Genomic DNA, 13,186 nt, shown 5'->3' with positions numbered 1-13,186 from the left:
CTATTGAGGAAGGTGAGACCCAGAGAAATTTTGCTTAAACTGGGCAGTTTACCAAGCTTAAACTCTGGTCTCCTTACTTTAATCCAAAGCTTTTAAGGCAGAAATTAGTTTCTTACTAGATAAATAAATGAATGAGCCCAGAAAGAGCCAGTGTCAAATGACCACATCCCTCAAAACTGGGAAGTTGCACGTTTCCTTGCCTGGATCCAGGCTATCTAGGGGAAAAGGGAGGAATAAAGGAAAGGGCCCCTGCCCTCCGCTGCGCTTTCTTTTTTCTCTTGAGAGAAACAGTCTGGTACCAGGGATGGAGGAAGAGGTCTGGGGAAACTGCCTGAGCAAGTTCAAGGTTCCTGGCAGACTATATTTCCTTAATTTCAAGGGAAGACAGAGACACAGTTTAGGGTACACTCTTTCCTCCTCACAATTATGTTCTGAACATCTTAAGCTGACAGGTACATTTAATACAGTGAAGCTATTAAGTTGATGGTGCCTCTTACAACTGACGGGACCTCAGAACTGAAAGCCAAGCCCACCGCGGGGCTTCCGTTCCTTCTCATAATGAAGTCTGAGAGCTCACTACCTGATCCTTTGTTATTCCTCTCCCTCAGCCAACTCCAGCTCCTCTCCCATATCCTTCTAGATCCTAGGTCGCTCCCCTAGATCCTTCTCTTCCTGCAGTTCTGCGTCTCGCAGCAAAATGCCCAAACCCTCACCCATGTGAGTGACACCTGGGCAGACACATAGGGGTGAACACGACCGCTGCACGCCCCTTCCCGTGAGTCCGCTCCGGTAGCAGCAAGAGGCACAACAGCTCTGGAGATGTTTTCTTACTGATGGGACAGCCCTTGGTCGCACAGACACACTGAGAGAGCTTGAGGCAGTCACGGGCAACGGGGGACGCGGCAGAGCACAGCGGCGAGAGAGTCAGACTGGGGCACCCTCGGCCTCCCATCCACACCCTGCCCTGTGACCGCCTGGGGCCTCGGCGCTCCCGTCTATGACGAGCTTATTCATCACAGCCGTTCCTCTGCAGGGCTCTGAACCGACACCAGTACGCAAGATGTCCAGCGCTCTACTCAGCAATACATGTACACTTTTCATAACTGTGTTTAATAATAACTGACACCTACAATTCATCACACTGGTCTACAGCCTATTTCTTAGGTCGCCTTGCTGAGAATGAGTGAATAGGTATTAATACAACAAGAATAAGTGCGGGGAGAGGGAGGGAGGCAGCTGAAAACAGAGAGGGAGGCTCACAAGGCTGACGCCTGGAACACACCATCCCCAGGCCGCCTGGGTAACGACTGCAAAGTAAACTAAAAGACAAAGCGACACGTGTCGAAGGTCTAAACACCATTAATTTTTCACTCAAAATGTAGAGGCTGCATAGCAAACGGAGCTGTAATATAACTAAAAGCGCTAAAAAGCCTATTCCCAGATCCAATTATTTTGAGCAAATAAAAACAGATTTTAAAAACTCCAGTGATTTTTAACAGTGTAAAATTTTCTAGTTAGATTAGCCCCTGGTGGGCTCCTGAGGATGCCCACACAATCATTTAGTTGGTGTTGGGGTGCTTTATAAATTAAGGTCAAAGGCTTACTGTTCCTTATTTCTTTGTTCTCCTTGCTTTCTTCCTGTCCCTCCCTGTTCCCTGTCTGGCCACCACTCTCACCAGGGACCCTTTTTCTCTTTGTGTTGACCACCAGCCACACACCACGGGTGTGCTACACCATCTTGCAGCTTGGTGGTCTAGGTCCTTTGCCACTTAGAAAATAGCATTTAAGATTACTGGGTTAGAATAGCACAAGCCGTAACCAACAGAATGTTTTGGTAATAACTAACATTTATTTAAAACCAGTAGGAATATGTCAACTATACATACATAGTCATATATCTTATTATTTAATATTAGAAATAATATAAAAGAAAATCAAATTGGTAGCTCTATGTTATTATGGTAAATCCAAAAGCACGGAGCACTTACCTGGAGGATTTTATTGGCTGTTATTACTGGAGTCTCATCGTTCACTGATTCGACAGTCACAAAAAGAGTTTGGGGCAAACTCTGTTTTCCGAGCTCTGAGCTATTTGCAAAGATGGTGAAATTGTCAAGCAGCTCCTTGCTATCACCGTGAACATAGGAAATCAGTTCATCTTCTACCTGTAACCAAACAAAAATATCACCAAACTACTGAAATGTGATTTAAAAATATGAAAAAATGCTATAAAAGAAATTCTGATTTTTTTATATCTAAAACACAGAAGCTTGTGTTCATCCCATGAAGTATGATTCTGACAATCAGAGTGCCAATTATGATGGATGGTATAATTTTTATGAAGCAGTGCTGCATCCCAGAAACAAGTTTAATGAGGAACAGAGTGATGAGGCAACGTGGGGAAGTAGAGAGGATGCTGAACTGGTTATCAGGAGACCTGAGTTCAAAGGCTATTTCTAACCTTAAAGTGTGTTGTAAGTGACACACTCCACCCTTCCTTCCAAAGGAGCAACACACATTAAAATTCAGACTCTACTTGTTTCTTCAGAGTGACGAATTTTTGAAGTTGTGCATTGTTTTGCTGGACAATTCAGAATGTTGGATTTATGCTCTGAAGTATTCACCCCCTGGTTGGATTTCTGCTCTTTGGAGACATATGGACCAGGGCAATGATTAAGTTTCCCCAAATTTCTCTTTTCTGAGCTAAGCATGCATTATTCCCTTAACTGTTCTTTGTATGCGAGGTGATACTTGCTACCTCCTAATCCTGCTCCTCCTCCTTCAAAATACAATCATTTTTGGTGCATCTCTTAACACATCCTAACCATAACTAGCGACCACACATCTCCTGAGGACAGAGTATAATGAAATATGCTGGAACCAAATTATTCTAGCAAGCCAGATTTCTCTCACTGTAATAACCAAAATGCAAGTGTTAATTTTTATCCCTGATAGATTTCATCTTTCTAATTTTCACTCTGAAATGGTCATCCAATGAATGAGTTATTCCTCTTGGATTTGTGACAGCCACAGATTTGATCAGAATGCCTTCCATGTCTCTAAGGCTCTGATGGAAATACGGAAGTGCTCGGAGTCCAGGAGAATTTTAAAGCTAGGAGGGAACTTGGCTTCAGTGAGCCTGTGACCCAAAAATACAATGGCAGAGAACTTCTAAAGCCCAACAGGAGTAGTTGAACTTCTCAGAAAGTCTCTGGGATTGTGTTTGTTTTGATAAAATAGAGCCAACATTTTTAACAGTTCAACTTCGCCCAGTCCTATGGCGTACTTCCTTTGAGTAAAGACTTGATCTGTCAGAGGTGTTTCTGACAAAAGTTGAAAAGTTCATTAATAGTCTCATGGGAAAAGTTTTGGCCACGTGAACACAGGTGCATGAGAATTTCTCTGGAGTTCTGTGGGAAGAGGAATTCCAGACTGTAGGCCCAACCACATGTTCCTGGAACGTTCTGCTTTAAGCTATTTGGAAGCAAAAGTGGAAGATGGCACTGATCAGAGGGCAGGAGAAATTCTGACCTAATATGCTTTAGGAAGATAGCATTTAAATAAAAGTCACCTTCTCCGTATCTTTCCTGGAGAAATACATCATTTCCTCATTGAAGGGGCACTCCCCCAGATTACCATTTAAAATGGCAGTTAGCAGGTATTAATCTAAAGGCAAAGAGAGGGTTTGGTGGGGATTTGTCTATTCCTAGTTCTAATACTAGAAAAAATTCTGCTGACCTGAAACTAAAGTATATAACAAACTTGTAGAAAATATTAAAAGATTAAAAAGTGTTTGGGCCCCTGTCACCAATTCTGTTCAGGGTATATCCGGTCCCCGCTCTGCTCACATCCTCCATCCCCCATAGCTCTGCGTCTCACTCAGGGTCGAAGGTGAAGTCGAAGGCCCCCGCATACTGGACCTCCCTAACCTCCCTTACTGTCCCCTGCCACATGGGCAGCTCCAGCCATGCTGAACCCCTCCTGCCCCCTCACAGAGCTGCTCACTTGCTCTTCCCTCTGCCTGGATGCTCTTCTTGCATTTCCACTGAGCTCACCATCCATCACCTCCTCCAGGTGTCTGCTCAGTGCTGCCTTCTCAATGGGCCCCCCAAACACCTAACGTGAAAGTGAACATCCACACACACACACACACACACACACACACACACACACACCCCTCTCAAGTCCCCAGCATTTTCTACCTCCCTTTCCTGCTTTATTTTTCTCCATAGCACTAATCTTCGTTCAACTATTTTATTTATATAGATTCACGTATTTATTTTACTTATTCTCTGTCTCTGCCTCCTTGTTTCCCCCACTAAGAAAAAAGATCCATAAGGGCAGGGATTATTGCTGGGTTAGTTCACTGCTTTATCCCCAGTATTTAGAACTGGCATATCTGACACGTACCAGACACTCCAAAACTATTGCTGAATGAATGAAGGGCAAAGATGGCCAAGGGTTCTCCTTCTCTGAGTCACTCAAGGCTTATAGCCATGAGTTGTTAGGTGTCACTGTAAGTGAAAATGATCATGTCTCAAAATATGGAAACCTCAGGAGTCGTAAGAGAAGAGAAAGTGTAAAAGGCGCATCTGAAGAGCAGGAACACATAACCCTGACTGTGAATGAGGCTACGTGACAACACGGATACTACCGGGGACACACATGCTTGACACAGATTGTAAGCAGCAGTGCTTAAATACACACTTCTTACAAAGCACAGACAATAATGAACTGGCTGAGACAGAACCAAAAGTTCGTGCTCAGACTGTCACCTGGAGTGAATGAGATGCATGGATTTAATTCAGCTCACAAGAGAGCAAGTGGTTATCTTGGATGGTTTGTTCCGCCTTCGAGAGGGAAGCTATGACTAAGATGGCTAAGAATCACCTTCCCTGGGTCACTGAGTTCCAAGGTCTTTTGCAGCCCTCAGCATTCTCCGCTTCTCCCCCTGGCACCCTAATGCCAGCCGGTTAAGTCTAACCCTCCCGACATGTCATGCAAGGCTCTGAGCAGTCTGGCTCCAAGCACCCTCCAGCACTCCTCTGTCCATCCTTGAGCCGTGTGGACTCTTCCCCAGCCCCCAGAACCCCATTCACTTCAGTGCCTCCATGCCCTTGGCCGTGCAGTCCCCTTTGCTTGCACTGTTTTGTTTTCTGTCTCCGTCTCTGTTATCTCCCTGCTCTTTCTCTCTCTCCTCAAAGTCTAGCTTAAACTTTATTCCCTCTGTGACGGCTTCAATTACAGTCACCTGTGACCATTCTGCACTCCCGCAGTACCACTGTGAGAGTGCCACACGACATAAGAAAGAGTGTGCCTTATGTTAAAGTTCATGGGCCTGATTCCCCCACGGAGTTTCTTGAGGGCAAGGAATATGTCTACTTGCCATGGTAACCTCACACGGTAACATGATCAGAATAAGTTTATAGTAAATGGGTTCAAGTCACTTGAGGAGGTGACATCCTCAGAAGTGAAATGAAGCCGTACACATGGCTTCTTAGCTAACCGGACAAAGATACCCAAAGACGCTAGGTGGCTGCTCATGGTTTCCAACCTGAAGAGTGTGTATTCCTAAGGAGCTTATAAAGGAAATAATGAGGATCTGCAAGCTACTTTGCAGTATTTAAAAAGTTATGGAAATCATTCTTTTATTCACGATAAGAAAGCAGAGTATCACAATAATACCATTCTAACCCAAAGCAAAGAAACCCAATAGCGGCCCAGCGTTGAGTCTGGTTATTTTAAGCTGATTGGACATCAGATTGGCAGTTGTGTCCAGCTGCTTGACTGCAGGGACTGGGCCATTTTAGCCACTGACACCACTGTGCTTAGCCTAGGGCACAGCACAGAGTATGCACTGACTGACAAGGGGACGCATGAATGAAAACACCCACTAATGATTAAGCGTGCCTGTGTTAGATCCCTGGGTGTTATGCTTGGAGAGGGACAGGGATGGTATGGAGCTGCTCTAGAAGTTGGCAGCCAGGACGGTGCAGGGGCTAGAAACCTACAGCAGATAAGCAAAAGCATGAGAAACTAGAGTTCCTTAACCTAAAGAAGATAAATTCAAGGAGATTTGATAACATTTCCTTTCCATATTTAAAGAGCTTTTATAAAAGGAGGTATGATTTGTTCTGTGAACTACCAGAGCCAGGCCCTAGAAGCAGAAGTTTCTAAGTGGCAGCTCAGAATAAAGAACTTTCTAACAACGGGAGTGTCTTTAAACTGGAAGGGCCCATCTCAGGAAGTAGTGGGTTCTCCATCACTGAGGATAGTTAAGCAATGTCTAGGTGGCCTCTCTATGGGGTTACTGAGGAAGGGCGTCTCCATCTGTTTGGAGGTTGGACCAGATACCTTCTAAGGTCCCATCACTCCCCAAAATCCGTGAATCTAAATGATAAATAGCCACCTTTTTCCTCTTACCTAAAATACCCAAATCCAAATGTATCAACTGAGAGTTATTACCTGTTTCCTGGTAAATTTCATTAGCTTTACTCTTGGAAAATGCGAATTTTCAACATAACCATGTTTTGGTGGTTTGAGTAGAACAAATTCACAGTCAAGTCCCTCCAGATGTTTGCTTGGAATTCTGAAGTAGTCTTCTGGAAGTGTTTTGGAACCACCTTCCTGGACTGTGAAGTTCTGTACCTCCAGAGGAATCCACTTAGGGACGATATCCACCCAGACTTCAAGTCTACTCAGAGCTCGGAAGCCATTCATCACATCCAGGAAAAAACGGTCCTGTTGTTGGTCAGGAGCTGACTGTACATAGTGGATATAACCATCATCAATGTCCTGTTGTGTAAAAATCAAAGGGGACTTTTCACCTGCACCCAAGCTGCCCTCCTCTGGTAAAGATCTGCGGAGGTATCCATGCATTGGTGGAGTCCTAACAACGAACGTTGCCTCTGGAGGAATACTATCTTCATGTACAGCCTTGAGAGCACGTTCACAACACACACACACACAAAGACAAACATTAATACAGGGAAGAGCCAAGACCCTTGATGAACCAGATTTTTTTCTATTAACGTCCACAAGTGACTCAGGTTACAATCCAGGTTGATGCACAGTTTAAGCCTGGGTCTGTTCTGGTGACCATGCTAATATTTTGAATTTCAGCCCTGGTCACAAAGAAAAAGCAACAATTGAACAGCTACTAATGTACTAACAAGGCATCGTTCAAAGGGGCAGGAAACCTGGGACTCAGAAAGTTGTGCTGAAAGAAATAAAATGGTATAAGGAGGAGGAAGGAAAGATGGTGAATAAGCAGCAGTTCAATCACTGAATGTGCAAGACGTTAGAGGAGAGTTTATTTTTAAAGCAGTTCAGCAGTTTCAACATACATTTAATTTACTGATTCAGCAAAATCCATCTCGAAACTGTCATGGTCACTGATTTGTAGTCACTGAGCTATATACGCTCCCTTGTGAGGAAACTTTAACTCTCCAAGATCCCGAAAAAGAACTGAGAAAAGCTGGTGGGCCCCCATTCTCTTGGTCAAAACCATTCTTTGGTAAACTGCTTCTGATTTGAATTTGTCTCTACTTGATGCTGTCGCCTGTGTTTAGCAAACAGCTTGCTTGCAGTCCTGAGGGTAGATTCAGAATAGCCTGCCTTTGTGGCCCGCTGTCGGAAATCACAGTCTACACACCCTGCACTCTCTCCTAACTCTCATCAGCAGGGCTGTGCTACTGGAAGCTGCCAACTTGGAGCCTCAGGAAACCAGGCAGCTTCTGGTACGACGTCTCACCCTTTGCATTCCACTGGTCTGGGCCAATTTTGTCCGTCAATTTCAAGAAACTACATGAGGCCCCATTCAGAGCTAAGGAAATAAACTGTGTGATATAGTATCCTCTTCTGCTTAAGGAATCCTTTTTATGTTTGTTAAGTTACTCTCTGCTTTTACACCCCGCTTCACCACATTATCAAATGTAACTCAGATCAAATGAAATATTGGCAGGGTTGCTATGACAAGTGAAAAAAGTAACAGCCCCTTCATTTGCTATAATACACATTCCCTCCTCCTTCCCAGGTCATCCTACACTAAACATACATGCATACTCACGTGATCGTGTGCACACAGCTTTAAAATAAAGCTTAGGATTACTTATATTCCATTTCCAACTGCAGAGCAATTAGCGACATCAAAATCATGACACCTGCCAGCTTCCCTTCTCAATGGCATCTACATTTTTAAAAAAGTCATTCCAAATACCAGGAGAGAAATCAAAACAAAAATAGCTCTCAGAAGCAAACAAATAGAGCATGTGCCCCTGTGGCGCTAGGAGAGGGAGAACGCTTGGTGCTGGGACCCCCTACCTACCTGGAGGCTTCCTCCACTCAGCTTGACTGATTTTCCTTCTTCAACCACAACGCTCTTGCTGTGCAGCCTTTGGGGGTGATGCTGGTGGCTTTCCGAGTCCACTTGCACACAGACACCCACTTCTAAAGATGTATCTTTAACGGTCACCGTCAGGTTGAACACATCGAAGCTGCCACTGCCGTCATGTCTATAAATCACACGTCCTTGCTTCAAGTCATGCAGGGAAAATGAGCCGGACCCTGAGCTGTTGACCAGCACTCTGCCGTGCTCTGGGGGCCGCAGGATGTGGAATTCGATCTCGTGGTCCGTTCTGACATCTTGGTTTGTGGTGACACTGAGGTTGGCTGTCGTGAGGCTGCTATCCTTTCCCCTCTGCACCCGCAGTCCCGTGTGGTTAGCTAAGCGGACGTAGGGATCTGACACGTCTACCTCGAGGAGGGACGATGCGTAGTGGACGCCGTCTGTCACCAACAGCACAAAGCGGGCCGAGCCTGCACCCTGATGCCTGAAGAGCACGCGCCCTTCCCGCAGGTCGTCTTGCCTGAACTGGTAGAGCTTCTGAGTCGGGTCACTGGCTTGCACCAAGTCCCCATTCGGGATGCCCCGCCGGGTGTAGAGCAACTGCCCGTCGTCAAAATCTGAGTCGGGGTCATGGTAACAGAGATCTGCTAGGGTCAACAAGCGCTGGCCGTTCCGCACAACGTGAAAGACCTCATCCACCACGCGCACTGGTTTCTCGTCGTTCTTTAACTCCACAGAAATGGTGACTGTGATTTCTGTAGACAGCGGCTCCGTGCCGAGATCCCTGACCACTCCCTCTTGGCCTGGTGCTGCAGTGGAGGCCACGAGGAGAAATTCATCTCGCTGGGTCTCAGAGTCATCGTGCACGTACATCAGCCGCTCACCCAAGATGTCTTGATCAGTGAACGTGGTGATATTGTCACGACTTCCCAGAGGATCTGGAGATCGAATCAGTTTCAGCTTCCCATGTTGAGGAGTCTTGGTGACTTTATATTGGAAAGTCTGATTGTCCGAGGTTTGAGCAAAGAGTTCTGATTTTGTGATTAATCTCTCTTCTCCTTCTTTTACAAACAATCCTCTGTTTGTTAAAATAATGCGCCTCTTATCTGCTTTAAAATTTATTCTGAAAGTATAATCTTTTGATTTGATGTGTTCTGCAACCATTAAGAATCTAAAAGTATCTTGTGAGTGTTCCCTGGGCTTCTCCTGTGGTTCATAACTTATCTCAGAGTCTGTAATGTTTTGCTGGCTGAAGACTGAGTTTGTTTTTAGAACTTTTGTGCCAAGTAGCAATTTTCCTTTCTTAGGTGGGGTCAGTAACTTAAAATGTAGTTCCCTCTCAGCTACCTCCACACCCTCTGTCACAGCCTGCAAATGATCAGAATTCAATACATGCCTGTTTATTTTACCGATCTCAAGAGGCACATTTTTTAGAAGGGTAAACCTCAGCCATTGTACCGTAACAGGAAACATCAGCTCTTCACTGCTTTTTCCTTCTAAGTTAACTTTAAATTTAAAGTGATCCGTAACATTTTCTAGCTGCAATTCTTTGTACGTACTACGGTACCGGACCCGACCCTGATCAATGGAACGCTGAGAGAAGGTACCACTTGGTTTCCACTCGCCACTTGACCGCTGCCACTGAATCTGGCCATACCGAGGTGGATGCGTGATAAGATAGCGGGTGTCCACCTCAGGGGGTTCCCCATTAATCTCCACCGACAAGTTGCTCTGCGTAATCAGCACCGTGCCACCCTGCTGTACGACCACACCGGTTCTACTGGCCACTGCAAAGTCCCAAGGAACAGCCATGACCCGTAACACCACTGTATTGCTAACCAGCTCCCCATCACTTGCTCTCAGAAGGATCCGGGCGTTCCGATGGCCCCTGTGCACATAGAAAATGTTGCCGTCTCTTAAATCCCCATGTGTAAAACCATCAATGGCTCTCCCAGGATCATTGATGTTTTCTAAAAACCCAGCATCTGAATTGAAGTTGCCAAGAACTGAGAAACTAAGACTCAAGGAATCTGTGTCTGGGTCTGATACATGTATGGTATTTGGAGTCAATCGTTTCTTAGAGTTCTCAAACACGAGAAGCACGTTTCCTTCAGGGAGCTTAAGCTTTGGGGGATCATTTACTGGAATGACAATAATGTTGAACACATATGAAATGTGTCCTTGCAGATATAACGGCACTTCCTGTGTGCTGTTGGAAGAGACTGAAAACGTGAAATAATCCCTCGGTTCTTCTGAACCGTCATGGACATACCAAACTTTTCCTTGCCCCAAATCTAACAGAGTGAAAGCCTTCTCCATTTCTTGCTCAGGGGAAACATCTAATTGAAGGACCCCATGAATAGGCATCTCCTTTATTTTGAATAGTATCTGAGACTGATGGATACCCAAGCCCTTCGACTCCACATCCACCTTCACATGCTTTTGTTCCAGTAAGGCTTGCCCACCTTCTTGGACCTGCAAGTTACTCAGAACCAAGAAGTAGCTACTCGCTTCTTGAAGAATAGGCTTGCCTGCCTCAAGGTCGGCAATGGAAAGGGGAACTTCTGCCTGAAGCAGCTTTTCCGTGGTTGTTACAGAAGGATTTTCGTTATCACCACTCTTCATTTTACACCCAGCAGATATATCTTTGGAAACAAGGGCATCCTTTAATGCTCTCTTTTCTGAGTTGGCTTCCAAGCCTCTTAAGCACCCTTTGAAAGAGATTCCTCGAGCAGATTTCCTAGGCACAGAGGCAAGTTCTAACCTCTTAACTTCTTCTCCCTTGTGGCTATCAAGACCTCCCACGAAGAGGGGGCCTTCAGACACAAACAGTTTGCTTTGCACAGTCAGCAATGTCGTCACTCCCTGTTCATCCACCACCAGGTCCAGACACCTTTCAGTGAATCTAAGTTGAACACGGTGCCACTGGTTGTCACTAACTAGGTGGAAAGAAGAGAGCTGAGTCTCACTCTTATTCCTTCCTACATGAGCCGTCAATAAACCTTTAACCATCTCCAAAGCAACAAAATCTCCTTCTCTACCTGACTGAAATAAAAGCAAGGCTTGTTGAGTTGCAGTCTGCAAAGCAAATTCCAACAGCCCGTCCCCTTGCACCCTCCACTCTGGGAAGGTGACATAGGATCTGGAGCTAAAGAAATTGATGGCTTCATCCTCCCCTGCAAAAAATTCATCACTGCATCCTAGTGACACCTCATAAACTTTCTTAAAACCAGGGTAAGATCTAAGGGATGTAAGGATCTCCCTCTGGTTAAACACCACATCCTCCATACATCCACGGAAATTGGGGAGCTCTCCATCTAGGTATGGGACATCAAGCCCCCCGCGGCCTGCTACATAGATTCCATGCTGAAAATGCAAATTGTGCATCCCACCGGTGATCTGGCCAGTCGTCTCATGGCGTTTGTCAATAACCAGAGAGATATTATCCTTAACACAGTACAGTTCCACTAAATGCCAAACCAAGTCATCCACACGAAGTCTTTGCTCAGAAAGGAGCACTTGTTCACCTGTCCCCAGATTCACTCTCACCTGAAAGAGAAAGAATCATAATTAATCGATCTCATTCGATTAATTATGCTGGAGAAGATCTCAACCCTTACCTGTGGCACCTGATCTTATTCTAGTGAAATAGCAGTAATCAAATGGACAGCTATTTTGTTCTCTTTTCTCTCACTGTTTTTCCCTCCAGTAATAGAATGCTTATATGTTTTTTAAAGATTTTTAAAAATCTTACCCGTAAGTTTCCTGATAGAAGTTCTATTATACAGTAGTCGTTTTTCCCAGCTGCAAGAAAAAGTAATCCCTGTGGTTTGCTGGTTTGAAATTTTAATTGAAGAGATAACTCAGAGGAAACTTCTATGACGTTGAGTTCCACATAGCTTTCACCATAAAAAGATGCTGGGGGAGAAAGAAGTTAGTAAATTTATTGCACAATGACTATTCCACTTATATTGTCATCTCCCTTCAGGAGAGACCCTGCTGAAGACAGCTGCCTTGCCCAAGGCCACACCTTCTTGCTGGGGTAACCCACAGATCTGTCAAGGGGATATAAAGGCTCCGTGTTCCCCTCCCCCAACTCAGGACAGCTCTGACGGTAAGTCCCTCTTCAGAACTCTCAAGGAGGGTGGACAAGGCTTCCACTGAAAATGAACTGCAAATCGACTCCATCTTCCCAATACAGGTTCCTTCCCTTCCACGGGGCTTAATCCCAAGTCACTGGTGGTGAGTTAGTTAACAGTGGAAGGGAACACATTAGCCCACTCTGAAATATCAAACTATGAGAAATACAGGGTAAATAGTAACTATCAGGACAATGGAATTGGGTGTCTATTGATAAGTCTGAATGAAGCTTTGGAAAAGATAAGGGAAAACTAGGAGAGATTAGCTGACAATTACAAGCCACGTGTGAAAGCCAAAGGGCTTCCCCGGTAGCATATAAAGTCTTTCTCATCTCCTACAGCAGGTAGGCAGAGGAAGTTGAGACTCCCACCCAGGAATTAAGCACCAGAGTAGCCAGCTCTAAATAAAGTTCCAACCATGTCAGGCTGGCTCTGACAAGCCTAAGGCCTTGTTTGGAAAAGAATGGAAACTTGACATATGGAATGGGGACATCTGGATTGGTGCACTCAAATGTCCTGGGTCCCTAGACCCCTCTGAACTCTCTGAACCTAAAGAAGACATTTATTCCCCTGCTAAGGTGGTATGCCCCTTGCTTAAAACGGATGCAGCAGCCTGTCCCCACAAGCAGCATGTTAACCCCTGAAGATATGCCCCCATCTCTCTTCCTGACCACTAGACCAAGCACAAAGCCTACGTCAC

General features: G+C 45.2%; 1 protein-coding gene across 4 annotated transcripts in view; it reads right to left on the bottom strand.

The window, feature by feature from the left end:
• LOC130857767 (chondroitin sulfate proteoglycan 4-like) overlaps positions 1-13,186 on the bottom strand; it is a 74,909-nt gene that overhangs the window by 50,560 nt on the left and 11,163 nt on the right. For 2 of the 4 annotated variants that reach the window (XM_057743536.1, XM_057743521.1), the window contains exons 2-5: positions 12,102-12,265; positions 8,327-11,896; positions 6,466-6,936; positions 1,989-2,165 (exon numbers count right to left, since the gene is read on the bottom strand). In XM_057743536.1, the coding sequence (XP_057599519.1) occupies positions 1,989-2,165; positions 6,466-6,936; positions 8,327-11,734 (4,056 nt within the window). In that variant the 5' untranslated portion in view covers positions 11,735-11,896; positions 12,102-12,265. The remainder of the gene's footprint in view (positions 1-1,988; positions 2,166-6,465; positions 6,937-8,326; positions 11,897-12,101; positions 12,266-13,186) is intronic. The other 2 variants (XM_057743528.1, XM_057743545.1) reach the window with 2 other exon arrangements.

This window comes from Hippopotamus amphibius, chromosome 1 (assembly GCF_030028045.1).
Source record: "Hippopotamus amphibius kiboko isolate mHipAmp2 chromosome 1, mHipAmp2.hap2, whole genome shotgun sequence".
NCBI classification, from domain to species: Eukaryota; Metazoa; Chordata; class Mammalia; order Artiodactyla; family Hippopotamidae; genus Hippopotamus; species Hippopotamus amphibius.
This window is presented reverse-complemented; position numbering and strand designations above follow the sequence as displayed.